Source organism: Phaethon aethereus (assembly GCF_964289735.1).
Source record: "Phaethon aethereus genome assembly, chromosome: 19".
Taxonomy (NCBI): Eukaryota; Metazoa; Chordata; class Aves; order Phaethontiformes; family Phaethontidae; genus Phaethon; species Phaethon aethereus.
Window position 1 is genome coordinate 9,256,293 of NC_138595.1, and position 23,510 is coordinate 9,279,802.

Sequence of the window (23,510 nt, forward strand, 5' to 3'; positions counted from 1 at the left end):
TCGGGAGCAGTAAGATCACAAAAGGGAGTAGGAAATACATGGACAACACTCACTATGCACCGCTTCTCCTGCTAAGCTATTTTTTTCCTCCTCTTCCTCCTCCCCTTTAGAAACAAGTTTCCTTTCCCCTTTGTTTCAATCGCCTGGCGATAAGAAATGAGCAACTGCAGTGCTGTGGGAGGTCGAAAGATGTGGAGGGAGTGAGGGGATGTGTAGTTGCGCTGGATGTGGACGGCACTTAAAGGTAGCGCGAGGCTGAGCATCTCGTCGGGGGTCCTGCAAAGAAGGTTATTCCTGCTGACACTGCAGAGCAAGTACTCTGTTCCTCCTCCTTCAGCTTCCAGAGCTTACTTGGAGGGAGCGTTTCTTGCTCCTGTACTGTGCGAAGCTGTTCACCTCTTCCTACCGCAGATGTTTCCAAGAGCTGGAAGAGTCCGTCCCCTGTCTGCAAAAGTCCTTGCGCTTCCAGGGATTGCAGACACATGGCTTTCATTGACACGGTAATGAGAGCCACGTGAACAGGCTGAAGCTTCAGTTAACACCTTTAACCTCTGCAGCTCTTGGCTGGTAGGAATTTGTTTGGCTCCCAAAGTATTGGTGCCCTGTCAGTGTGGGGTACCCTGTCACCATGGGCTCCTAAAACTGATGAATTTGCAAAAAGGGCCCTAAGCTCCAGGTCTGCTGTGGTTGTTGTTATAACGGGAAAATAGAGATTTAGAGTTGGATAAGATTTGCATTTAGCGGATGCTGTGCTTGACTTTGATTTAGAAGTTGTTGTTCAGCCCTGAAAGCTGTGACCTACAGGAAGACCTGACAGAATGAGCCAGCTAATGAACACAATAGGGTTGTAAAGTTGGAAAAGCCCACGTGGAAGAGATCCTGCTTACTGCTTGTTGTGTCTTGGAGCCTGGCCTCAGAGAGAGGGAGGAGCTGCTGTTGCAGTCCTGTCTAGCAAGCGAGGTTTGTGTTGGACAGAGCAGCAGAGGGAGATCCTCCTGGACCAAGGAGGAAAGAGCTTTCCTCATCACTGGCTTCCAGGTGAGCTGCTGAGTTAGTGACATCCAGAGAGTTTCTGTGGCTTCTTGATTGGCATTGCCAGATAACGGGGGGATTGGAGTAGGAAATACTCAGTCTACATTTTGTTGGGTTTCTTTTGTGTAACCCTGTTCTCAGCTTGGTACCCAACATCTGTACCCTCAGTTTGCTCTTACTGAGTTTCTTGGAACTTGTCGGTGTTTAAGTGGGGATTCTCACTAGAACAAGGTTTTTCTTCTCCAGAAACAGCAAAACCAAAGGACACAGGCATAGACCAGCTCTTTAGGTGCCTGTAGGCTGGAGAAAGCTCAGGAGTTCTGGCCATTTGGGTGGCTTTCCCCTAAGCTGGAAGAGCTGCTTGGAGAGCAGGTAACTCCAGATCTCATATCTTTGAGAGCAGTACTGTCAGATGATGTCTGTTTTGGGCTAAGATACTCATGGGATCGAAGACAAGTTGCTCATCACTACTTTTTGCCTTCTGAAGGGCTGGTGACCAGATACCTACCTGGGAGGATCAGAGCTTAGTCTACTCAAACTTCTCTAGATGTTGTCTGGCTATCTAGTTAGTGGGTCCATCAGACATGAAGCCAAGAAGAAAGGATTTAGCTTGATGATAGTGACTCTCGGCTTCTCTGAAAACATAGTGCACAAAAGCCTGGTAACTGCACTGTAGGAAAATCAGTGCCTTAGTTGTTATTTTTTATACAGGTAATGAAGATCATGTAAAATACCAAGTTTCTCTGGCATGGCCATAATGAAGAAGGTGATCCTTCTGGCGGTTCCTCACTTAAATCCTACCTTTTTGAATCATTCACCTCATGCTAAAGAACAGTAATGCTTCTGACTGCACTGCTCTGCTCAGGAGCCTGTAATTAGACTGTTTCCCCGAGATGGAATAATTACTGTAGTTTGGCAGCCCTGCCTGTCAGACAGGCACCTAAAATGAACAGAGTGTATAAAGTCCCACTGAATTTTTGGCTTTATGGGGAACGCAGTGTTATACCACGAGTCCAATGAACTGTTCGTTTTTTTTTTTTCTAGTCCAAGTCAGTTTTTGAAGGTGTTTGCTCTTGCAGTGAAATACGGTGAGTCTAGACGTGGCTTTAAATCCTGCTGCGTTGTTTGTTCAGCCTTGGGCAGCCTTCCTGCCTTTCTTTGCTTGAGCTTCGCTGCTGAAGGGTTTGCTTATCCCAGCCATGTTGCAGAGGTGTTTGTGAGAGCTAATATAACCTGTATCTTGATCATTAACAGCCACAATAAGGACTGCTAGTGTGCTGAAACTCAGGCTCCAGTATGGCTAGAAAAACAGCTTTGATCTTTTGTAACTACAGATGCAGAGCTCCCCCTCCAAATTTCTTTGCTTATAGTTCCCTGTACAGTAGGGTTGAAGTTGGTTATTCTGCTTGGCACGTTGCATATATCTGCTGCAAACATGTCAGCAGCACGAGATCCGTGTGTTATGGCACTCTGCTGAGCATGAAACCGGGATGCAAGTTGTGTTTCTAATTTAATTTTTTCTCATACCCATGGAAGGAGAGAGATACATATCACAGACGTTGTTGGTGATGAACCCCTGTAGCCATCTCTGGTTACTAAACTGAAAGACTTTTTTTTAAAACGTAACTTGTTGGTTCTTAATCTAACTGTTTTATTGTCTTGTGCAATTAGCATTGAAATTAAAATGGTGGCCTTATTTTCAGCTTATCATTGTCTTTATGGTTCACATGGATGGAGCCCTGTTCCCCCAACCCACCCCGCTTTTTATTTAAAGTCTTTTGTAAAGGTCAAAAGCTCTAAGCATCCTTATAGTCTCTTGTTTTTCAGTTCTTGAAGTGACACTGGTTCTTGGATGTAATGCCATACCCCTACCGGAGCCCCTTTTGAGGTACTATCTTTTACAAGATTGAGAGTAACACAAGCTTGAAAGTCAGGCAATTGCAAAAAAAAAAAAAAATAAAAATTAGTTAATGAAGAACATGTGAGGTTGAGGAAGCTTTCAGAGCGGGGCCAAAACGCCGAGAGAAGGCGCATCCCTTTCTCCCAGGGAGCTGGCCGAGCTTTGCCGGCAGCACTGCCGACTGGGTTGCTGCTAATGGGTTCAGCTGGGAACAGTATTTCTGTCACTGCCCGTTCTGTGCCCACCACAGGAAGGGCCTCTTGAACACGCCCCATGTGTTGTGCTGTGCGTTCCCTGTTTAGCTAAATTTCTCAGGAGTTGCTCCAGCTCCAGCCCATGAAGTCTCTAGTGAGCAGGTTGGAGGCGGTTCTGTTCATAAGAGGAGTTTGTACGATTGTGCCTTAACCACTGCTCTGTCCTGGTTCAGATCAGGTTCAGACCAGGCAGAGGTACTGCTGCCTTCCAGGAGCCACCAACAAACTGGTACAATTGTGGCGTAGAGATTTGTCAAGAGTGTTGACTCTGGAGTCTAATGAGAACCAAAGTGTCAATGTTAATCCCTCTTAATGCAGCTGGTTTAGCAGAAACTGTAGGTTCTTTGTACTAGCACTGAAGCACTGGTGCCCTTTTCTTTCCCCTCACACTAGACCTTTAGCAAAGCTTGAGGTATCTGTGTTTGAGAGTTTTATATTCTTCAGGCTTTCTAGGAGCGGAGCGTGATCTGTCAGGCCCATTACTTCTGAGAGAGCTGTAGAAATGGTGCAGGCTGAGCAATAGTGATGGCTGAGGCTGAACAAGTTTCACAGTTCGTTTCAGATAAGCACTCCAGTTTGACTTGTCTTTGCAGCTGGTTAGACTTTCTCTGTCAGCTTTGTCTGGTAGCAAATACAATTTTCTGCCTGGGTGTGCTCTAGGCTTTTCTGGTTGGTGGCACGCAGAAATTTCAGCTCAAAGCTTGGGTGAAGAGTCCAGGTAGCTTTCATTGAGCGCAGGACGTGTTGAGACCAAGCCTCAGGCGCACACTCCCTACACCAGCCGTGGGTAGAAGCACACTCGGGACCTCAGTGCTACCAGCAGCTGAGGATGACTGAAGGTCCGTGATGTATGGCTTGCTGGATCTTATTTTGCAAGCTTATTTCCTTAATCTCCTGTAATTTCTTTTAGGGCTTTACTTAACTTCCCCCTTTAGTCTTCAGAGTGTTTTAATGAAGTCCGTGTGTCCTTTTCTTTCGTTCCCCTGGGGCCGAGGCTGAAAGCCCAAAGTTTGCGATAAGGGAGTTGGGCACTGGGGTCAGCAGGAGCGGGGTCACTGCTAACTCGTTTGCTGGGGTTGCCTTTGTTCCCCTTCAGACGCCAGTCGCGTTCGGCCAGTCCTGGGTGCGTTGGAGAGAACGAGTGGGACGGTGCATTTCCAGCTCACCTGTGGTTTTCCTTCTCCCAGCGCAGCAAAGCGTTGCTGGAGGTCTGGCTTCGGCTTGAGGGGCTGATGCAGGAACAAGAGCGTTCTTTATTGCAGGTTCCATTGCGTTCAGTGCCCGGCGCGTCAGCCCTGGGAAGGCCGCGCACGCAGGGGTTTGTAGATGCTTCCTGTTTATAGATATGCTGTTTATATGATCATAGCCCAGGTGTCTGCTCACTGCTTGGTTCTGCTCCAGCAAAGAGCATGGCAGCAGCTGGGAAAACGCAGTAGTTTGCGCAGGCAGCTGCGTGGTCCCATGGGAGCTATTAACGCCCTTGGTGGGACTCTCAATGCTTGGACTGTTTGCCCGTGTCCAGAAACGTGGAGTGCTCACAGTGCCAGGTACTAAAACATCAGTACCTCACTCACTTCTGGTTTTATTTTTTTTTCTTACTTTTTATTTTTGGATGAAAGGCTGACTTTGGCATTTTTCTTCAAAGCAGCAGTTCATTGGTCCTCTCCTAATCCTTAAGCACTTGCCACTGCTCATGTCTTCTTGAGCTTATGCCTGTTAGTGCTGCCACACAAAATACCCCTCGGTGCTATGATGGGACTGGGGGTAAGTGGGCATTATAAAGGGGGGTGAAGACATGGGGTCGGTTCTTTATGTTGTCTGTGAGACCTGCAGAAAGTGGGCAGCATACGGGGATTTGTGTGCAGATTGCTTTCCTGCTGAGGAAGATGTGTAAGTAATGGGATCGCTCAGGTTTTAACCTTAACCAAGTGTGAACCTGCAAATGAAGTTGTGGTCCCAGATGTTTCCTTTTTGTAAATGCCCTTTCCTGGTGTTTTGGCTGCCTTTTAGGATTTCTCCTCATATCAAAACCTCTTTTCCCTTGATTCACAGGCTCACCTTTACACAAGCAGGGTACCACCTCCACCGCCAGCGCCGAGAAGTCGGGTTCAAAGGTTGCCGAGGTGGGCGATGATTTCCTGGGAGACTTTGTGGTGGGCGAACGTGTCTGGGTAAATGGAGTGAAGCCAGGTGTGATCCAGTATCTTGGGGAGACGCAATTTGCTCCGGGCCAGTGGGCAGGGGTCGTTCTGGATGACCCAGTGGGTAAGAATGACGGCTCTGTTGGTGGAGTACGTTACTTTGAATGCCAGCCGCTGCAGGGGATTTTTACGCGACCGTCCAAGCTGACGCGGCAGCCGGTGGCCGAGGGTTCGGGGAGCGACGCCCCCTCCGTGGACTCCCTGACGGCTCAGAACTTGTCACTGCACTCGGGGACGGCCACGCCACCTCTCTCCACTCGCGTCATCCCCCTGCGGGAGAGCGTCTTGAACAGCGCCATGAAGACGGGCAACGAGTCTGGATCTAACCTCTCGGACAGTGGGTCTGTGAAAAAAGGGGAGAAGGACTTGCGGCTTGGAGATCGTGTGCTGGTGAGTTGATCGTGGGGTCCCCCTAGAAAGGCAAAGGACAAGAATTTGTCCCCTCCCTAAAGCGCTCCTGGTCAGGCTCGGGACAAGATTAAAAAGAGGACGGAGTTGGTGGTGAGGTGTGGGACAGAGTGTGGTCTTGGAAGAGGGACGCCTGCACCAAGCAGGCATCAGACTTATGCATTCACTGTTATTTGGGATGCTGTGTCTTCTGGACATGTCTCTCTCTCTCACATTGATGCAAGACAACATATTTCAGAGCATTTCTTGTCTCGGACAAGTCCTGAGCGGTAGAATGAGGTCAGAGAGAGAGCACCTCAAACATGAGAGGGAAATAGAAGAAAAATCATTGATGATTATTTTCTAATCCTGTGATGCTCTCCGTAATGGTGTGTATCAGGGTTTTCAAGGAATTTGCAACAGAGTGCGTTGTTTTCCATGAGGTTGTACCTACTCTGCAAGTATTTGCAAGAATCTCTCCTAGCTGGTCGCTCCCCTTTTGGTGCTTCAGTTTTTATACGTTGGATATGACACTAACTCCTTTCCTGTACAGAAAGAAACTTGCAGTTATTTTTATAAAAGGGCAGGCCTTTGGGAGAGATCACTGTACTGACACATGGGTTCTCCACACCTGACTTCTGTTGTTGTTTTCATTATCTAGAATACAGTACCTGATGACTTCAAGGTGCTAAGAATGGCTTACTGCAAGTTTGCCATCAAGCTTGTCACCATTTGTGTCCTAGCAAAGGGGTAGTGCTTTCAGTGGAGGTGGAGAAGGAAAGGAAAGATACCGAAGCACGGAAAGACTGACTTTTGTTCTGCAGTTCTGTAAAAGAGAGTTTAGTTTTGTTTAGCGTGTATGATACGCAGCCCACGTGAATCGGGAGTGTGTGCAGGGGGGTGTCAGAGGCAGTCCCAAATGTCCTCCGTGGTCCGGAGAGCGGGTTTTTCCGCTGGTGATAGCAGCAACCCTGGGCAGGCTGTGGCTCAAGCTGATGGAGTCGATTCCTTTGCTCTCTGCAGCCCCACGGCGACCCTGGGCAGTTGGCCCGTGTTGGAGCAGCCCTAGGTGGCTGGGCAGCACCGAGCGGCTGCGACGGGCCACGCGTGTCCTCCGAGTCAAAACTTCACGTGGGACAGTCTGCTCTGAGGATTTCGGGATGTGTTGTGTCGAAATGTCAGGCGCCTCTGGCATTGCAAATACCCTTTCAAAGCTAGCGATACACTCGCACACCAAAACGCTGTTGGGTTGTCCGATAGTTTTCATTTTATTTAAATAAAATATAAACAATTTAAAGTTGCCTCATTTTCAGAGGAGGAAGAGTGAGGATGGGTTCTGCTTGTGCCCACTGGATATGACACTTAGTAAATCTAGTGTGAACACGTGGGCTTCTAGACCTAGCTGTAGAGGTGAGAAAGTTTTACATTCTCAGATTTTCCCCAAAATATGCATTGCATTCTGTATTGTGGCAGGAGCTGACAGCTGCTCAAGGGTCTGTCGCTTGTCTGTCGTCTTCCTTTCGCCAGAGTCTGCCTCTCTTCCCTCCCCGTGCCGGCTGTCGGCAGAGCTGCTGCTGACCCTGCCGGTGCCAGGGCCAGGGGTGGGCAGGGAAAGGCGGCAGAGGCGTTCGCTGCTTACACACGCACTGATGCTTCATGTTGGCGTGTTTAAAGCAGCCACACGTGGGGGGGAATTCCCCCCCACCTGGGGGATCTCTCCTTTGAGTTTGTTTGCTCCCGTTTTCTCCTTTACCTGTTGCAGGCAGCGGGGAAGAGTGCTCAGGTGAGAACTTCCCATTTTAGGAGCAGCAGTCATAGAAGGTAAACTGCAAAATATAAAATCTATGGTGAACCTGGCCCTGTTCTTTCGGGACCAGCCAGGCAATGGAATAGCATTCTCCAGACTGAATTGTTTAACCTCTCTCTTCTCCTGACTGTAAGCTCACCGAGGCAGGGTCTGTCCACTTAAAACTCGGTGTACCGTGGTGGGGCCCACACAGATGGAGATTTCAGCATCTCCATGCTAGCATCTCTCCGCTTGGCTTCTGTTGAGTTGTTTTTTGGGGGTTTGGGGATGGTTGTGTTTGTGTTTTTTGTTTGTTTTTAATGAAGGTGCATCCTTAAAAGCCTGCCCTCCGTCCCTGCTAATTTATCCACCCCAGATGTTATAAGATAAAATTTGTGCTATGATTTGTTAGTGTAATAAACAGCTCCAAAAAGAGCAAATCTGGAATGAGCTCAGCATCCCACTGGCTCTAGCAGGAATGCTCTGCATACGGAAACATGAGGAATTGTTTGCATGTAGTAGCAGAGCTCCAGGAAAAGAACAAATAATGACAACAAGATGAAATAATTTGCTGTTATGGTTCAGTGACATGTGCTTGGCTTGGCAGATGGCTCTTTTTAGTAACGGAGATATCAGTTAATCATTTTTGGTGTTCGGATACATAAACAGTAATTCTGGGTTAACCTGAGTTGCCTCAAATTCCCTGAGTAAATCTTTGTTCTTGTCCTCTATGGATTGGCACAGTTTTAATTGTCTTTATTACTTTTGTAATGTTGTCCGTGCTTTTCTGAAATACTATCTTTTTGTTTGAGAATGACTTTTAGGCAGATGGCATCCACCAAAAGCTTTCCAAGTGAGGAGGACACGTGTTTTCTGTAACTGCTCAGTGGATGGAGCCGGAGGTTGCAGAGGTCCCTTGCAGGTCTGCGCAGACTGCAGCTGGCTGCTCTGCGTTCTGGTCGTTTCCTGCTGGTGGTTTTCTTTAACTGCATTAAAGTCCATTATAGCTCGAAGACATTTTTGCTTTTCAATGACTTTGTTCTGAGACCTTTTCTGACTCTGTAGCAGTTGCGAAAAGTGACTTTTAGTTTTGCATTAGAAGAATTAGATAGTATTTGCCTCTGGCACTTTCTAACTCGTACTTTTTCCCAGAGAGTCAAAAATTGCATTAAAGGGATTGAAGCCTCACCCTAACATTGTAGAACTCATCTCTTGAAGTCTGGCAAATGAATGTGGAGCAATTAACCTTTGCTTTAGTAAGAATGGAGCTTCCCGAAGTATAATAGTCGCTGGAGTGCCGCTGTTAATGTGCGGCTGGCTTGTTGCCTTCCTCCAGGGAAAGAAGGGATGGAAACAGAGCAATGGAGCAGTTGAGCATTTTCTGCTTGGGAGGACTCTCTGCTGTGGTTTTCACCTAAGAAAATGTATTTTACATGCTTTGGGGGGAGACTTTCTCAGCAACTGAACTCATTCCATCCTAGATGTAGTTGCTTTCTTAAAGGTGGGAAGGAGGTGGCTGATCTCTATGTGTCAGTCTAAATAAAAAATAATTATTAAAAAAATAAAAATAATCCTCTTCGTAGAGGTATTCTGCCCTTTAGCCAGCCTTCTGTCTGCTCACTGGGATTGTACTCTTCAGTACTGAAATGCAAACAAGACTGTTTAAGGGCCAGGTTCTGTCCCAGTGACTGATCAACTCTATTGCTGTGGGGTGTTGTCCCGGATACCCTTCGGGTGGATTCTAGGCTTGTGATTTTGCTAGAACTTGCAGGTGGCCAAAACCAGAATAGATGCTGGAATAGCAGCAGCGGCGCTAGCAGGGAGATGATTACGACGGAGCGGCGCCTCGGCTGATGGGGACGGGCAGGGCTGCGGCGGTGGGCTGGTTAGGCTGGTGGAAATACACTCTGGGCTCCCCCCGAGCGTGTGAGTTTAATCATTTTCTCCTCTGTATGCTGCAAAGTATTTTTGCCCGCGGTGTGTTGCGACCTCTGGCTACTGGCAAATGACAGAAAATTCTCATGAATAAACTAATCGCGTCCTTTTCTTCAGCATCCCCCCTGCACACCCCCGCCCCAGCCCTGCTCTGCCAGCCTGAAGCTGCAGAAAGCCTTTAACCACCTGAGTGAAAAAATCATTTCCATTAGAAGCTCCCCAGCGAGGAGACTTGCAGCCTAAGCCCTTCCCCTCGGGCTCCGCTGCTACCAGCTCGCTTTGAGCTATTTCGGTACCTGGCACTGAAGCCGTGCTGGCGCGAAGACACGTGAGGGGTTACGAAGGAAGGATTCGTGCTCTTTATTTTCCCGGTTAACCATCAGAGCTCTCCTCGCTTGCTGGGGTGTTGGCGGTGCAGCAATGCTCCTGTTATGGGCTTTACAGACTAACGAGCACAAGACTTCTTTCCTTATTGCAAATCAGGCAGTAAAAAAAAGAAAAAAAGATCCTATTCTGTATTTCTACCAAAGTAGTATTTTCAGGGGAGGTTTTTTTTTTAGTATTTCTGTGCCTGCTTTCAGCTCGGTCCATAAGGAGACCAGCAGTTGCTGTGTCGTGACCGGAGAGCGTAGCAGAGCCCGAGACCTCGCACGGGAGCGTGGGAATCGTGGATCTCCGTCCCGATGGAGGTTTGTGACGGGCAGTGGGAAGTGCAGTCTTCCAGTTGTTTTCAGGATTTAAGAGGCAGGAAAACATCTAGGTCTCCTAGCCCAAGCTCTTTCCTCATATAAGGCTGTTGCCCTTGTGTGACGTGAAACACAGCGCGACCGCTGTTGTCACAGGAGCAAGTGTTCCCAGTCACTAGTGAAACTGAGAGGAAACTAATAGCCCAAAGCAACCGCCCTGCCCTGCTGCCACATTAACCCTTGAGGCTTTTCGTGCACGCACACGCCCTTCCTAACCCTTCATTTGGGCTGATGCACTGGCCAGTCCTTGTCTTCTGTGTGCAGTATCTGTCATTAAATAGTTGTGAGTGGCCCGTGGTGGAGCAAGCTGTATCATTAATGTGGGCGGACTTTGTATCGGAGGCAGCCTCCGGAGGGGATGCTGTAATTCTAGGCTTTCCTCTTACACCACATCCCTAGGACATTATTTTCTCACTGGTGCCTGAAAGATAAATGTGCACAAATGTCTTGCATCAGCCGTGCTGTCAGACTTGTCCCTGTGCAATGCTGACTTGTGCTGTGGGAATGGGAAGGCACAAAGATAAGTGGTTGGATTAAAAGAAACTATAAAAACCCCTGTAACTTCACACAGGGAGGACTGTCCTGTAATTCCTGGCTGTCTCTTTCTCCCCTCACCTTAAAAGCCAGTTCTGGCATTTGCAGATGACATAGTGAATATCTGGTCAGATGAAACTGCTGATGGTCGGATGCCACCTGAAGTAAGTTGTATTTACAGACAAACCTGACCACAGGCCACATCTCCACCTTCCCACAAGCTTGCTGAACGCTGTCCCTGGCTGTCAGCTGGGACGTGGCCCCAGTAAGTGATGGCATGCATTTCCCACAGGTATGTGCATTTACCCCCTGGTACTTACACATCATTATTTCACGTCTTCTGTAATGGCTGGACCCACACCCCCATGCTGCTGTACACCCCAAGCACCCTCTGTAAATCAAGTCTTGCACAATAATCTTCTGCTATCAATACTTGGAAGAGCTAAATTCTGTGTGGTGGGAAAACACAGCTTCTGCCTCTCTCAGCTTGGGTGGAAATAGGCTCCAGGTTTGTGTGGATGAGTGTAGTGGGGGAAAAAACCCCTTTCTTCCCCAAGGGAAAGGATGGCTGCTTCAGTTTACACGCTGGATACAGCCTGCAGCTGCAGCTCAAACTGGGGCAAGCAGCCCTCGTCCCATAAAGGTGAGCTCCAATTTTTTGTTAGTGTCGTCCAGCTGTGTAGGGTAAGCTTATGTGCTGCACATTAAAGTAGCTGAAGGTCCTCAGAGTAAAGACAGTGTCCTGTGCCTGCCCTCTCCCCACCGTCCCCTTCCTGCCTCCTCCTGCGGGCGGGCACGGGGGAGTCCGGCGGCCCCCCCAGGACCCAGCGTGAGCCCTGCAGAGTGGGCACGTCGGTCTGCTGTGCTTGGGCACTTGCGTTCCCACCTCGACCCTCCGGTCAGCAGCGCTGTCTTGTGGAAATGCTTTGGAAAGCAGCTGGGAAAATAAATTTAGATGGGTAAATGAGAATTTTAAGTAGACTGCACAGCATCGCCTCCGTGGTTTCTGCCTGGGGGTGTGCTCAAGCAGGTGACTACAGCCATTGCCGACCCCGGAACCCTGCGTGACGTGGTGGGGAACAGTCCCCCTTGGCCTGAATGATACTTACAATTTTATTTTTCTTTTCTCCCTGAGCAGTACTGGAAAGCATTGCCAGCAGTGCATTGCCCCCAGGCCCTGGGTTGAGGACAGTTGTTAAGAGGTTCTTGCTGAGCGCAGGGAAGTGCTGTGGAGCGAGCAGGAAGGACGCAAGGGGACAAGAGCAAACGCAGGCTGGAGGGGGTCTGACTTGCAGCAGCCGGATTGAGATATGGCCTGGTGCGAGTTCGGTAAATTGTTTAAATGATATATTAGCAGCTGTGATGAAGACAGTGTCTGGAAGGATTAGCATCATTGTCTTTTCAACCCTGGGATACTGGTCTGGATCCAATATTGTCATTTTGATGAGAAAACCATGGTAAAACATGTCGTCAGCGATACTGCAGTTAGCAGGGAAGGCGTGTGAATGTCCCTCTTCTATGAGTGCACACTGCCCTTCTGGCTCACCAGTTAGGGCAGAGACTTGCGAAATAATCCTGGCTTCATTTTGTTGTGAAGGTCGAGCTCAAGGCTGTCAAGACTATTGGAGATCTTTCATTGAGGAAAAGCCAGGTCAGGAAGATGGTCTTTAGCCAAAGGCATGAAAAAGGCATCGGAGCTGAGGCAGAGAACTTCAGGCTGGCGCTGAACTTCCCAAGAGGTCAGAGGCATGTGGCTCTGGGGCTGCGTGAATCCAGCTGGAGAGGATGGACCACCAGGAGCTTGAGTGTTTTTATCTGAAGCAGAGAAACGTGGAATGTTGATGCTGGTCAAAATACACTCCAAAACAAAAAACCCCTATATTGCTATGCCAGTGTCGTTGCTGTTTTTTGGAGCTTCAAGAAAGAGCTACTTTTAGCTGCTTCTTTCTATTTTTTCCAAAAACAGCTACAACTAAAAACAGTAACACTTTATGTTTGGTAAAATCCCATTCTCTTGGACATGAATAATCTCAGTAATAGTTTTGGTAAGGTAACTATTAAAGGCTTCTCAGACAAGCTTTGGGCATTTTGCTCATTTTTGAATGAAACGTGCCAACTATAAAAGCCGGGGCACGTCTGAACTGCCGGGGTGCAGCTGAGCTCGCCGGCAGCCTTGTTAACCCTGCGCTTTAGCGAAGAGGCGAGTTGCCCTGTCCAGTTTGTCTCTGCTTAACTCCGCACACTCGGCATGTGAAGGTGTGATCGTGGCTCTGATTGACGTGCCAGGCTGGGAGATGCCGGCAAGTTTTCCACAGGGAACCTCGTGGCTGCGGGTGGCACCGATGCTAGCGGCAGGCCGAGACGTTCACAGGATGGCGGTCCTCCGGTCGCGGCGGGCGTGTTGGTGCGGTAGGAGCCATCCGCGCCCGGCTTTCACGCCTGGGTTGTGGAGCGTGGTATCAAAGCCAGGCGTGGGCAGAAGGGGCGGCTGTGAGCTGCCGTGGGTTACGCTGTGCAAGTGCTACCCGCCCTGGCTTTCACAAGCTGCCTCGTACCCTCCTTCCACGGTGATGCCTCGGAGCGAAGGGTCTGATAGAAGCAAACACTTCTGTTCTGGTGAGCTTATTTCATGCGCTGGTACGACCTGCCAGCCGACTTTTTCCGAAACGCGTTATTTATTTTAGCAGCATTAGCAGATTATCGGGGCTGAATAAATCCGTGTGTCTGAGTCGGATGGATTTCCTAGGCTCTCCGTCCATAGGAGTTTCTGTGTGCCTGCCAAAAGAGGGGAAGCTCAACGAGAGGGCCGAGCGCTGGCGTGCGAGTGCGACAGCCCCGTGTTGGCTTCTGACTGTACCACCAGCCCTGCCGGGACGCGGGGAGCCCAGGCTGCTGGGGAGCAGACGTGTCCATCTGGCTTGGGGGAGAAGATAATGCTGTACGGCGAGGGCGTATTTTATAGAAAAGGTGGCAGACTAATTAATGCTTGAAAGAGAAAATAAAATCCGTTGCTTTGGAAGCAGAGACTCCCATTGCCGTTTGGGGGAGCGTTAGACCTGCTCTGCACTTAGCCGCTTCACTGATGTGCGGCTTTTGGGCAGGAGCGCGACCTGCTCTCTTGCCGCACGGTGTTGGTATTGGCATGATTAGATAACGCGAGTGTTTAAGTCAGTAGGGCTAGTTGTTTTTGCTCCTGTTTGGAAACGGCTTTCTCAAAATAAGCAGTATCTGTGGGGACGTAACTACTGTTTGTGTGGATGGAGGAGTGTGACCCTCTAGGAGATGCCCCAGAATAGCAGGTAAGGGTCACGCTGATGGAGGGAGCTCACTGGATTTTTAAGGTGTTTACATGAGGCTCTGTGAGGTCAGGATCCCGCGGCTTGGCAAAGGAAATGTGGCTCAATATCTGTAATTAAAACTCAATAAAAATAAAATTGAGAGAGCTTACCGCCAATGGTAACTTCCTATAAATGACATTAAGATGAATTGCACCTACACCGAGTTCAACTTGCAGCTAAAGAAATATATTAGAATGGCATTAAATCATTGCATTAATATTAAGAGGCTAAATCTGTACAAACTCAAATAAATCAAAAAGGGGTCTGCCATTTGACTGTGAGTAATAGTTAAAGAATTTCACTGCAACTGTTCAAATCTGCATCTTGCCAAGTACCTAATACTGAAATTGAATCATCTTTTTACTCCTGGACACAGTGTAGGACCAGAAAGCTTTCTTCTGATACTTTTCCTGCTGGCAAATATTTTCCCGCTTCCTGATATGACTGATAAAAGTCATATTTTATGCAGAAAGAACAACATCAGCCAAGGTTTTTCCATAAGCAGCATTTTGAATCCCTAGCGAGAGAAATCACAGACTGACCCGAGCTGCATGCTGCAGCACAGCCTCCCAGGACTTGAGGTGGACCCGGACTTCAGAGCTATGTTCTCTAGTCCGTTCAGGTGCGGCTATTTTTAGGCTGGGAAAACTCTTTCTCCATTGCATAAGCAATTTTCAGAATTTTGGGGGATTCGGAATTGGTAAATCTGTAACATCCCTACCTCAGTATACACAAAACTGGAGATTTCATTCAACTCTCACTCTTTTTTATAGGAGAATATTACTCTGTTGATACCCGTTTATGTAAAATTTAGTGTTGAGAAAATTAATAACAGCATATCGTTCAAGATAAAGCTGCAAATTTAATTTTAAACTTCTTTAAGCTTTCTTCCTTGAACCTAGGCTTTAGCAAAGATAGGATTTAAACCTTTTTTAGCCTATGCTGATTTACTTGAAGTACGAACCTTTAGAACCGCCCTCCTACTTCTCCGTCTTTCTTTTCTCAGCACAAGTATCTAAGCAGGAGCTTTTAGTGCAGAGGCAGCTGCTGCCCCGTGCAATGTGTTCCCATAGCAGTGATCAAAACCCAGCTTCGTACGTTCCTGACGAGTAGGTAAAAGCGGAGGTTTTTGCTGTGCAAAACATCTCTATTTTGAGAGGTTTGCAGGGAGGGCTGTTCGCTGCGTCCTAGCAAGCCCTACATGGGACAAGCTGACGAGTGATGAGTGCCTTCCTGGCTCGGCTTGTCCCTTTTGATGTCCTGTCCCAGTGTTGCTCAGAACTGCCGGCTGAAAGAGCACAGGACCGAAACCCCATTAGTGCTCGTCTTGGTTCTTTACAGAAGGCAGGTATAAGCTGCGCTTGGAGGGCTTAAACTCCTTCACGGCCTCAGAAGTAACTTTGTACAATTAGTTGACTCCTTGAAATATGTCTTCATTATATTTGTTCCGACATCTTCCAGGCAGGCAGGTCCAAAAGTGGGAGTTTGTCACTTGGTTGTAGTTACTGGAGAGACATCTTTAGTGCTAGGAGAACTTGATATGAAAACTGTCTGTTGCGATTTCATTAGATAGGAAACAGAAAATACTGATGTCTCTTCCCCTGCCCCTCCTCTCTCCATAACTGTCCCAGCTTCAGTCCCCTCATGGCAGTCCAGTGCCGCCATCTCTAACCCTCGGCATCTTATCTCCAACAGGTTGGCGGGACGAAGACAGGAGTTGTGCGCTACGTGGGAGAGACGGATTTTGCCAAAGGAGAGTGGTGTGGCGTGGAGCTGGATGAACCGCTGGGGAAGAACGACGGAGCGGTTGCTGGTACAAGGTGCTGTGCGTTCTCCCACCCAGCCCGGGGCATGTAGGGTCCTACACGCCTCCAAGTGTGGCTGGGGGCCAAGGGCTGCTTGGACCTGGGAGGAAGAGTTAGGGCTGTGTTTGGTTGGACGCTGTGGGCCGGGAGGAAGAGTCCAGTTTTGAGTCTCTTGGGCTTTGGGATGGCTTTGCAGGGAGATCAATAGAAACCTCATCACTGGAGCATTTTAAAGCAGGATCAGATAACATCCGTGAAGAAGTAACCTGGGTGGCTTCAGGAAAGGGGAGAGAGTAGGGAGAGAAGATAACTTACTTTGGGTTTTAGTTTTTGCTAGAAATTGATTCTGTGATTGTATTAGCTCTGCTTTCTACCACACGTTCCTTTCATAAACTTTCTTCTTGCGCTGTATCTATAATTCACCCTGTCAGAACTATAGAAGATGAAGGTTTGACTTGCTTTTTTCCCCTCAGCTTAATGTTATTTGTTCTGGTCTTTCTGGGGACAAATTTCCAGAGATCTGAAAGAGCAGTTGGTGGTCGTTGTCTGTCCTTGTACTAATTCTGTAGTGTGACAGCTGTCTTCTGATTGATCTTACCACTTCTGACTCCATAGGCACCTCCACTATTTTCATTTTCAAAAAAAGCCCTTGTTAGTTTCTGTAAAACTGGGCGGGGACATCTCGCAGGCTTGCTGAGAAGCTGTTTCTGTTGAGGTGGAAGTTAGGTAAGGGAATGACCCCCAGCTTCAGGTCTTGAGCTTGGGGATGTTCAAATCCGAGTTATACAGCAGCACTTTGACCCTGCTTCAAATACAAGTGGAACTGATTCCTTGCCCTTCAACAGTATTTCCCACTAAAGGAACAGGTGATTTCTTGGAGCTTCTTAAGGGAATCCTGCATTAGAGGTGAGATTTAACTTTGAAACTGAGGACCTGAGAGTTCCTCCCTTGTTAGATCTCAGGCTTTGTAACGAAGGTTTCTTGTGTTGGGTCAGCCTCGTTTTGTCCAGCAGCCATGTGTTTTCATTTAAAGTAAGAGAAATGCTGCCTTGTTCAATGTCAGGACAAGAAAGCAGTAAATGATTGGCAGCAGATGGCTGAGCTCCGACCTTTTCTCAAAAGAAAAAAACTGGGATGGTAGAGAATAAGTCATGGAGTGAATCCAAGTCCCTGCTTTCTTTATCATACACTACGAATTATCTCTAAGTTTAATCTTCAGGGTGCTCAGAAATTATTTATTGTCTCTGTGCATGTGAAAGGCAGATGTGAGTGCAAGGGGGTGCTTTCTGCCTCTTGTCCTTACGCCTCTCGTCCTCACACTTTTCTTGCTGGGAAGTCATTTATCTCCTGAAACTGCTACATCTTCGCTGAGGTTGTTCTGGATGTGCCCTGTCTGCGAGGCTTCTCCTTTGTTTCACGCTTTATCAAGAGCAGGAAAAATTGAGCTCCACAGCAGGGATCGGGGAGCAGGAGTGAATTAAGAGGTTTGGATTAAACAGGGGAGGCTGAGGGAAGTCTAGGGCATCCCTGCCCCTTGCATCCAGGCTGATTTTGCAGACCTCTAGTGATAAGGGATACTAGCTGATACAGCAGTGGTGCACATGGACTCTCCAGCTGAAGTGTGCTCTGGCCACCAAGCATCTGGCTGCAGCTTTGCAGCATTGTCCCTGTTTGTCCTTTGAGCCTTCATCCAACCTTCTGATTTTCTTATAGCATATGCCGATTCCAACAGCAGTGTTCTGGAGGAGAAGCAGACATAGTAAGACTAACTCCCTCGGTGCCTGCAGGCACCCCTCAGACAGTCTTTCCCCATGTTTGCCATGGCCACACGGGATTCCTGATACTGCTGTGAGCTTGTCCTGCCAGAATCGGTCTGGGCAGAGAAGGTCCAGGGACTGGAGTCTCTCTGCTTTGGTGGTTGTTGCCATCTAGTGAGCATCCCTGGCCTGGCTGCCCGAGACCAGCGCTTGCTGCCGCAGCGGCAGTCTGCTACAAAGGGAGAGTTGAGTCCAAAGAGCTGACTCTGAGACAGTGGAGGCTGGTGGAAGTAGGAGAGGCAACATGTAGGCAAATGAGCGAGCGAAAGACATTGTCACCGCCTTTGCTGCTGTGGACAACTCCCGTTGAGTTGGTGGTGAATTGGCTGAAATTTGTCAGGGTCACTCGGATCTTCCTGCAGGTTCAGGAAGGGGGTCCGGGTCTGGGTGTGCATCAAGGGAAGGTTGAAAGGCCAGGCTTTCCCGAGCGGCTTGTGGCTCTCTGGTGGAGGCTGCCCACAGGCCATCGTTCTGTGCCCAAGAGGACAGGGTATCGCCGCTGAGCCCCGCTCCGTACATCAGATGGGTGCTGCTGAGACACTGAGCTTTGCTGCGTCCGCTCTCCTGTCTGTGCAGGAGACTAGAGAGGTGCTGGTGTGGGGTTTTTGTCTCTTATCCACAAAGTTAAGCAAGTTCCACTTACTCATCTCTAGTATATTAACCTCTAACTGTTCTTCTTCTATTTTACTGTTCTTCCTTCTCTGCTTCTGCTCCTATGGGAGTCTTTGCCCACTAAACTGCTCATACCTTTGCTTTCACATAGTCAGCCTTGGACACTGAGGATTTTTTTCATCTATTTAAAAATTTTCTGTGCTGTTTCCCGCCTGCAGTTTGCATTGCCATCACACCACCACTTTTATTCCCTGTTTCTGTTCTCTAACGTGAGTATAGAGCAACTTAGCACTCAGTGAGAGTAGCTCCTGGTTTTCCAGCAGATTTTTTTCTGCCAAGTGTTCTGGACCCAGTTCCTGCTTCTGAACTATAAAAGTTAATTGCAACCACTTCCAGTTTGGATTAAAAATGAGCATAGTGATGCAAGTTTGGGCTTGCTAAGAGCTGTCAGGGGGCTTTTCAGGGACTTAGCCTTTGGCATTGTGCAGCCACAAGTACCAGTCTATGCTTAAACCAGATCGACCTGTGGAAGGGGCTGTGCCATGCTGTTGATCTGCCTGGGCCTACTGCAGTTTGAGAATATGATGCAGGGCTTTGGCTGGTTTGCAAGAGGTGAGACTGATTTTCTTCCTTGGGTCCCTGTTCTGAGTGAGGTCAGCCTGCGATATGGCTGGTTTTCCAAACCCAAGGCAGCAAGCGGAGGGGGCTGAGTGATTTTGGGTTGTAGGGAGGGTTTAAAGATTGTTATAGAGAAAACTGGGCTTGAGCAGATGTTTGAAAATGAATCACTTTCTCATCTGGCTGGAGATCAGGCTGTTCTCTGGCCTCCCAAGCACACAGAGGTCTGCCTGTGACACAGCAGTGTGCTTGCCAGCACTTAAAAATAAAAGGGAATTGGGGAAGCAGCTGCTCACATCTGGAGAGAGGACTAGTGCTAGCAAAGCTGGATTTGTGTCATTTATTCATTAGGACCTGTTTTTTATGTTAACATAGGACAGGCTATTATATGGCCAATATTTAGTCCTAGCCTTGCTACAAGGCCTGTGAGAAGGAACGCTTAAAGGAGATAGTTTTCTGTGTTTAGCTACTCCCTTGAAACAAGGGGATGCGACGCCGGGAGATGATCCGGTTTTACTTGCTGCAGTGCAGCTGGCCAGCAGCAGATAAACCCTGGCTTGAGCCGGTCGGCCCAAGCTCTGAAGGGGTTTCCAAGGTTTGATGCTATGGGTTTTGGCTTATTTGTATTCTGGAAAAGGGCTCTAGGGAGACATAATCACTGGGCTCGCTGCAATTGTGGAAGAGAGCTTGCACTGTAATTATCTGATCCTCCCTTTTTTACGCTTGCTTCTTTCTAAGTTTGTTTGCGTGGGAACTGGTTTCTCTTTCTCTGCAACCCAGAGGAGGTGGCACACGCTGGAGTTTGCTGTAATGGTATTTTAAGCTTCAAAGTTAGGGGCTGCCATTTCCCCCTCTGTTTCGTGAGGAAAGATTTTTACCCTATAGAACATTTATACAGAGCTATGTGATTCACTTCTTTTTATTTGACATGCTTTACTACGTGACTTTCTTGCAAAGGAGGGTAGAGAACGCACACAAGTTTTGGGAAGGTTGGTTTGTAAGGAAGGAGCGCATGTGCTCTCGCTGTGTTTCTGTACAGGGATCTTTGTGCCATCCAGGCTACCAGATGGGTCTTTGCTGGCATCCCATCCAGGTGTGCAACAACTCATGCATGGCGATTATCTCTGGTCTCCCTGCTTAAGCACCACAAGTGAAACACGGAGATTGCCACTACTCTTAAGTGGCAGGTAGGGAGAATAATCCAACCACTTGCGTGCAGGAAACAATGTCACAGCAAAGCACCAAGAGATGAGCTGAGGGCCGGGGTTGCGTATTGCTTAGCGGTGTCATTCTGCGAGGCTTGGGTGAGATGGGTGCTCTACCAATTCTGACTTGATGCGTCTCCTGTATTACAGGTATTTTCAGTGCCCTCCGAAGTTTGGCCTCTTTGCTCCCATCCACAAGGTGATCCGGATCGGGTTCCCATCAACCAGCCCTGCCAAGGCAAAGAAGAGCAAACGAATGGCCATGGGAGTGTCTGCCTTAACCCACAGCCCCAGCAGCTCCTCCATCAGCTCCGTCAGCTCAGTGGCATCGTCTGTTGGGGGCAGGCCCAGCCGCAGCGGGCTGGTAAGTGGCTCTTTCTAAGGACCGTGCAGCCTTGATCCTCTTCTTCTGTGACCTGGCTCTACAAAGTGGGAGAGTTGGGGTTTCATTTCAGCAGCTGCACTGGGGCAGCTACTCCTTCACCATCAACGTGATGGGGATGTGGAGTGTGGGATACTGCCACCCACCTTGCAGATAGGACTCCCTCCATGGACGCAAGAGTCGTAACAGACACAGAGCAGTTGTGACCATTAAGGAGCCTGAACTACTATTTCCAAGGGGACAAATCTGAGCTCCACTGTCAAGAGCTGGTTTTATGTAGGATCCCTGCAGAAAAATGCCATTGCTTCTTGTCCCACGTGGTTGTGTAGCAGTGTGCTGCTGTCTTGAATAGCTACGCAAAAGCTCCTATAATGAGTGTGTTTTACTGTGGAGGGGTGGCACTGTCCTGGATCACATGCCTTGTGCTTTGGCAGCTACTCAAGAAAGCAGACACCAGAGAAGGCAGCAATATTATTAAAAGCTCTGACTCTGCCGTAGTGTTTGCTGCATAGCACCTGCAGTCATCATGGTTGGGGACGAGGGTGCAGTATCCAATACGAGGAGCGGTTCCAAGTAGCCCATACCAGTCTCCAGTTGAGCTCAGTCCTCCCAGCTGAGCTCCCTGTTTGGGGCTGCACCAGTGCAGGTCATCAGTAAAATGTATTTGAGAAAGCAGATGGTACAATACATGATAATTTTTCCTGACCTGTTCCCACCCTACATCCTGTCCTTTGGGAAATGGTCCTTTCATTGCAGTGTAGAAGAGCTATTGAGCTTGTGAGAGGTGTCCAGACATTTTGCAGACTTGTTAACCCCACCTGTAGGGTCCAGTGCTGGAACTGCAGCTCTAATAAATGATCAATAGGTGAGATCCATTCCAGATTTAACATGAGACTTCAAACTGTGCTAGACTGGGAAGGACATAGCTTTACCAGTCATTTTTTAACTCTCTTTCCAGCTGACAGAGACCTCTTCTCGATATGCCCGAAAAATCTCTGGCACCACAGCTCTCCAGGAGGCACTGAAGGAGAAGCAGCAGCACATCGAACAGCTACTGGCAGAGCGTGACCTGGAGCGGGCTGAGGTTGCCAAAGCCACTAGCCACATCTGCGAGGTGGAGAAAGAGATTGCCATCATGAAAGCCCAACACGAGCAGGTAGGAGGTGATGTGGCTTTATCACTAGCACTCAAATATCTGGCATCCTCTGAAAGTTTCAGATCATAATGTTACTCCTGTATAGCTTCCTGATGTGAAACCTGGGGTCTGAATTTCTGCCTTTTAAGTGGAGATAGCTTCCTGCATGGTGGGTTAAGCTGAGGCTCTTTCTCCACTCCTGCCAGTGTGACATGTGCTCTCTCTGCCCCAAGCCAGGAGCAGAAAAAAGGGCTGTGCCAGAAAAAAGACCGTAGATAGTTTGTCTCTGTTGGATCAATACATTTGAATGCTGAAATGCAAGTGGAGGGCAAACTTGTGCCCTTAGCTACCCAACCTGGCCTTGGCCATGACTGCATTGCAGTGTTTTTCGATGCTATCGGGCACTGCTGAGAGTATCAGCTCAGTTCATAGGTCACTGCTTTCCTGCCAGAGAGGATGTTTTTATCACATTAATAAAGTCAAGAGATCCGTAAGGAAAACGGGCTGATCATATTAGCTTTTTTTTGTACAAGCATTTGTACAAATTATGTTTTATGCACCTGAATGCTTAGAGAGGAGTTGTAGTTGTGCTATTTGTCAACATGTGGCTCTTCAATGACCGCTGTTGCCCTAAATTCCTTGCTCATGTTTATAATCCCCCATCAGCTACTAGGGAGCAGGGATGGCACTGTATATCTTTGTATGGTGGGCCACACCTGCCTGTCAGAAATGCAGGAGAAACTGGCAAATCGACTGCTAGCTGACATCCTCCTTGTGTATAGTGTTTTCTGGTAATTACCATTAACAAATTAATTAACTCAAGTCTGAAATGTCTCTCTTGCTTCATGACGAGGAATGAATCGCACCTGGTAACCTCATACCAGAATTTCAAAACTGTTCAGGCTTCAAGTTCTGCACTCTTAATCAGAGCTGGATTCTCCAAAGGGTTCAAGTCAGAGAGGCATTGAAGCATGGATCAAATTTACAGCTGCTGGAGACTGAGCAATTTTTTCTTCTTCATACCTACATACTGGGCTCTTTGGAAAAATTTACCTTCTTACCTTAGCATCCTCTGAAACAGATCATCAAAACCTTCTGTCCCCTTGTTCTGATCCTTTTTTTAAACAACTCTGTACCTCAAACATTGTTAACTTTTGTGGCTCGGGCTCTTTTTTTGCTGCAGTACGTCACAGAGGCAGAAGGAAACCTCCAGCGAGCACGAGCCCTAGTGGATGGGATGCAGAAGGAGAAGATTGAGCTGTTGAACCAGCTGGAAGAAGAGAAGAGGTAAAGCAGGAGCGGATGGGTGTGGAGGAGGTGAAGTCATGGGGGAGATGAGGCTCTTGCCTGAGAACATCGTTCATTGGGCCTAAGGAGAAGAAAGTGGCTGGGAAAGTCATCTTTGGATGTCTTCCAGTCCTTCAAATATGCTGTGTTTCACTCTCCTAGCCACTGTGGTCTGCCTGCATGTAGGGAAGGGGTGTGCTGCTTCAGGTAACGGGAAGTTTAGAATAATTTTGCTGCAGTTACGCATCTGATGTGACTCTTGTCTAGGGTTGGGCATCCAGTACTGTGACTGTGCCTGTTTGCTGACAAACTGCTGTTAATCATGACTGAACAATGAAGTATTTACAATTAGTCTTGTACGTTCCTCTGTCTTACGGCTCTTAGAGGAGACTCGGTGCTATATCATTCGGTGGGGTTGCAGTGAGATAATTTTTGTGACGTGAGCAGTCTCAGATGTTCTGAATATGCTCAGCTGAACCTGCCCTGCTGTTGCAATGCAACTGAAAAGCAGAAGGCAAACAGCCAGCCAGGGCAGC

The 23,510-nt window shown here is 48.2% G+C and overlaps 1 protein-coding gene across 1 annotated transcript in view; it reads left to right on the forward strand.

Annotated features, from left to right (window-relative positions):
* CLIP2 (CAP-Gly domain containing linker protein 2) overlaps window positions 1-23,510 on the forward strand; it is a gene marked incomplete at its 5' end in the record, with an annotated part of 61,527 nt that overhangs the window by 16,274 nt on the left and 21,743 nt on the right. Inside the window, 5 exons of the mRNA XM_082008793.1 lie at window positions 5,239-5,777; window positions 15,809-15,933; window positions 20,321-20,534; window positions 21,511-21,708; window positions 22,871-22,974. Coding sequence (XP_081864919.1) covers window positions 5,239-5,777; window positions 15,809-15,933; window positions 20,321-20,534; window positions 21,511-21,708; window positions 22,871-22,974 — 1,180 coding nt within the window. The remainder of the gene's footprint in view (window positions 1-5,238; window positions 5,778-15,808; window positions 15,934-20,320; window positions 20,535-21,510; window positions 21,709-22,870; window positions 22,975-23,510) is intronic.